Source organism: Cynocephalus volans, chromosome 5 (assembly GCF_027409185.1).
Source record: "Cynocephalus volans isolate mCynVol1 chromosome 5, mCynVol1.pri, whole genome shotgun sequence".
NCBI classification, from domain to species: domain Eukaryota; kingdom Metazoa; phylum Chordata; class Mammalia; order Dermoptera; family Cynocephalidae; genus Cynocephalus; species Cynocephalus volans.
The window spans coordinates 38055289-38060090 of NC_084464.1; the positions used below are offsets into that span (position 1 = coordinate 38055289).

Sequence of the window (4802 nt, forward strand, 5' to 3'; positions counted from 1 at the left end):
TAGGCCCGCGCACCTGCCCAGTGAGGACGACTCGTTACGCTAATTGGCCTTTGTTCCAGGGCTTCCCTTCCCGCCGCCGGCGCGCGGGCTTTCTTTGTTCCTCGCCCTCCCCGCCATCTTGAGCACCGTCAGGCAGAGCAAGATCGCCCCGCGCTCTCGGGCAGCGAACCCCGACCTTTCGGAAGTACTCGAAGTCGTGCGTTCTTGAAGGAAGCGTTCGGGGCAGACATACACCCACCTCAGCTGCCTTACTGCCACCTCGAACGTTAAGAGTGCCCGAGAAAGCTTGTACAGTAGCAGAGACAAGTGGGTTGCCATAAAACAAAAACAAAACAAAGCATAACATCTGGTATACCTGAGAATCAAACACTAGACTCAAGCCGAGAAATATTACCTGAAGTTTTTAGCGCAGTCACTACACGCCCTAAAATAGCAGCGGCCTAAAAAATTAAGCAACAATGCAAAAGATGGCAGCTCTTTTACAGAAAAATGTGGGCGGCCCTGAAAAGGGCCTTTGAGAAATGAAGTTGGTAGGGTCGTCTTAAGCAATCAGCTTAGCCACCGAAGCCGTAGAGGGTGCGACCCTGGCGCTTGAGCGCGTAGACCACGTCCATGGCGGTGACAGTCTTGCGCTTGGCGTGCTCCGTGTAGGTGACGGCGTCACGGATCACGTTCTCCAGGAACACCTTGAGGACCCCGCGGGTCTCCTCGTAGATGAGACCGGAAATGCGCTTGACACCGCCGCGGCGGGCCAAACGCCGGATGGCGGGCTTGGTGATGCCCTGGATGTTGTCGCGCAGAACCTTGCGGTGGCGCTTAGCGCCTCCCTTTCCTAAGCCCTTTCCACCTTTCCCACGGCCAGACATGGCTAAGGAGCAGCTACAAACGCGCTTCAGCAAAGTGAAGAGTGAGCCGGCGGCACTTCCTTTATATGCATGGTTATCGGACCTAATTGAAGACTGAACACGCGCAAGCGGAAACCTGTTCAGCCCGCTGGTCCGACCTCTCAAGGCCCAGCTTAAGATGACGTCACCAAGGCTCGCTCGAGTCCCCGCCCACCAACCTCGTTCTTTGCAGAGGCGTTCCCTGAAAGTCCTGCGTTTCCAAAGGGGAATTTTCGGGCCGTTTTAGCAAGTACGTCAGAGTAAAGAAATTAACATTTTTCAATGATTACCAATTGCTGCTTGGGACGCTGTAGGACGATTGCACAGGAGGTTGGCCCACACTATCGGAACTGCAGCCACGCCCGTTGAGTGCGAGTCCAGCTTTGTCCCCATGTTTACAGGGCTTCCGGAATTGCCGCTCTGTAGCACAGCCCCACCAGACCCAACCTCCCCTGCGGAGGACTCTGAAAACTGCAACGTTTCACCCTCTCCAGCACCAAGCCGAGGGAAATCTGACCAAAAAGGTTTTCTTCTCGAAGGCAAATACGTGGTTGGTGATTCCGTGGTAGAATTATCGCCCACCCGCCGCGCGGAGATTACATTCCGGATTGTTTTCTCTCCTTTCGTTAAAGTTTGTAATTCACACTTAAATATCTAGCCACCTCTCACATCTGCATCCAGTAATTTACTGGTTTGTAAATGTTTACTTCTCCATTATTAGTTTTGTTTTCTCTTTGATTCTGGTAGCAACATTATTCCGAAGAGAATTAGCAATTCATAGGAACCAAGGTATTAAGATAAATAGGCGATTTACCGCAAAGTGTTTCTTTTTGTTGTTTTTCCTTCTGAAGTATGAGAGTATGAGCACAACGCTTTAAACAGAGTTAAGGAAGTTATTAGGGAATGCATTTTCCAGACTAGCAGAGTGGCGCAGCGGAAGCGTGCTGGGCCCATAACCCACAGGTCGATGGATCGAAACCATCCTCTGCTACAATTTTGCTCCCTTTAGTTAAAATTCTGCAGCTTAGTTTCGAAATAAGGGAGGAAAATAAAATGAACCCAACCTTTTTTATTACTCCAGATTTAAAACTATTTCTGGAAAATAAACGTGATATAGTTTCTGATCTCTTCGAATATCTTTCGCGGACACCTAATTATTAACTCTCATGTTACTGCTTCTCATAATAAACCAGATTTCTTCTGTTGCGAAAGAGGCAGCGCCACTGTTGTCAGCCAGCTATTCTGTTCCAATCATCTCCCGTTACCTATTGATAAAGGAGAACTCTCCCACCCTGAATAGTATGATGTCTGAACACATGACACCCGACACTGGATATAGATAAGACTGATAGCAGTTTATTAGTCACATGTGAGGGTACTTCAGAAAGTTTATGTAAAAATGGATTAAAAGATTATATGAATCTTTCCATGAACTTTTTGAAGGCCCCTCATATACTCACAGCCTGGGAGAAGAGGGCTCTGCAGGCCATTCAGGGCCATAGAGGGGTTGCAATCAGGAGCAGAATGAACCAGAAAGAGTTTTGAGAAGCAGGCTTTGTAGTAATGAGAGTGGGATGACCGCTGTTTACTCCCAGAGTATGTCATTGGCTTGTTTTAACAGTTTTGAGGGCTTGCAGGGAGATGAAACACATTAGGCGGATTCGGATGCAGCTGGTCTGGCTGATTAGGGAACCCAGGTGGCCCAGGTGGGGAGCCTTTCCTGCTCATTTGGGGCATTTTCTAGCAAAACGGAGGAACTTTTGGTTAGGCCTTTTGGGAACCCTGTGAGAGTCAAAGATGTCAAGGCAACACTTGGAATTTTAGGCCTTACAATACAGTCTGGAGTTATGGCAGAACAGATAGTGAAAAGACAGGTCATAAGGGGATGAGTACACAGTACAAATAGATTTAGATTTTATTTTTTCTATAAGCAATAGGAAACCACTGACCAATTGTGAGTGAAGAATATGATCAAATTCTCTCATTTAAAAAAAATCTCTGGAGTTTTCATGTTTGTGGTGTGTTCCTTGATTGGTTTATTTTTCAGCGAGTCATTTCTCTGAAGTCTGACTACTCCATACTCGTGATCTCCACTTGGATGTTTAATATACAACTTAGCATGTCCAAACAGATCCTAAACTGCCCCCCACACACACACAAACACGCACACACATGCACACTTCGCTCTCAAAATGGTTCTCCTACAGTCATCCACATCTCATTAAATGGAAACTTATTTGTTACAGCAAAAAAAAAGCTTGGAGATGTAGATGACTTATCTGTCTCACGCCCCCAATCCAATCAGCAAATCCTTGAAGACATATCCAGAATTCAACCACTTCTCACTCCCTCCACAATCACTAAACCCAGGATGGTCTAGCCACTATGGTGGCATTTGAATATTGCAATAGCCTTTTAACCAATCTTCCTCCAGGAAGAAAGAGAGCAAGAAATCCATATTTGGTTTTTTGCAGGATAGAAGAATCCTCTTGTTGAATAATCCCCAGATTAAAGATGATTGCAGAATTATTTTTAAAAGTATATGAGAAATTCACCTAATTTTTATTGAGCTGTTAATATTTGCCAGATGTTTGGTAGGCAGACTTTGGCAACAGGATGAGTTGTATACAGCTTATTGGTCACCTGAGGTGACTTTTAAATTCATTGGTGGCTTTCAGTGGGGTGGTATACAGTCGAGGAACTGGGGAATTGCCCAACAGCCCACCCCTTGTGTGGCTGGGCCCTTCCAAGAACTGGGTGAACTTTGGGTGGCTTGGGAAGTCCTTTATCTGCCCTTACCAGAAAGTCCCACCCGCAGGGCCTTGTAATACCTTGCACAAGCTAATTACAGAAGCAGAAAAGCTAGTCAGTTAATATTTAAGGGTGGGGGAAGGGGTTCAGGTCCACAATATCAGAGAAAAGTGCCAGAAGAGTGTGGGGAAGGGAAAACTGTCATGTCTGGGGGCCTGCAGAGATCCGCGCAGGGCAGCAATAAGGGTAATTGTGCAGGTGTTGCCTTGTGATGCTTGCAGGTGCATTTTCCTTGACAACTCTCTAGGCAAACACTACAAGTACCTGGAATATGTATAGTGAATGTGAGTGAGCATCAATACTGGAGAAACCCTAGGTAAGCGTAATAAAATATATCCCTCGATGCTGACAATATGCAATATGAAAGAAAGTGAGCTGAGATGCTGGTAGGAAAGAAATCGGCCAGGCTGTATTCAAAATGGAGGACAGCCCGGGGCTGGGTTTGCTAGAGTTTATATTAGCTTTTGGGCATGAAATGCATGGGGGGAGGGACCATTAGGTTGATGTAACTGGGTGGAGAACTGCGCTTATGCAGAAGCTTCTCCTAAAGGGAAAGGGGAGGGGCTGGGTGCTGGAGTGGAAGATGAGGCCAGCGGCTGCTTCGTGCTGGTGCTTATTGTGTGCACAATGGCACTGGTCACGTCCAAAATCCATCATTCCTGCCTTTTAAGTATAGGAAGAAGGGAAAAGGGGCGTAGGTCTCATTCTTCTGCAGCTACTACCTGCTGGAGATGGGCAAAGATATGAAAAAAATAAAAGATTTATGTTGGCAGGTAAAACAATTAGGTGGTGGGGTACTGGTTTCGTATGGGGAAGGTCGCTGATTCTGAGTGGCTGATATCCTCGCAGGAACAATTCAGCGATCTTTTGGTTGGTGAAAGCCTGCATACGATCCTGCAAGAAATTAGAGAAACACCAAAAGAGACAGGGGCCAAAAAGTAGGATGAGGCACAGTTAGGGGTCCTAGTAGGGGCATAAGCCAGGGTATCCCAGGGTTCGGTGAACTGGTTTAAGTTGTTTTGGATCCCCCGGACTCATTTATATAATAACAGCGTTCCTCCCCCGAGAAGAGGCAGGTGCCTTCCTTCTCAGCTGTAAGGAAGTAAA

The 4802-nt window shown here is 46.8% G+C and overlaps 1 protein-coding gene across 1 annotated transcript; it reads right to left on the minus strand.

Annotated features, from left to right (window-relative positions):
• Window positions 1-553: 553 nt before the first annotated feature.
• On the minus strand, window positions 554-869 carry LOC134377958 (histone H4). The gene has a single exon (XM_063096777.1). The coding sequence runs from the start codon at window positions 864-866 to the stop codon at window positions 555-557; it is 312 nt and encodes a 103-aa protein (XP_062952847.1). The 5' UTR covers window positions 867-869; the 3' UTR covers window position 554.
• Between the last annotated feature and the right edge of the window lie 3933 nt (window positions 870-4802).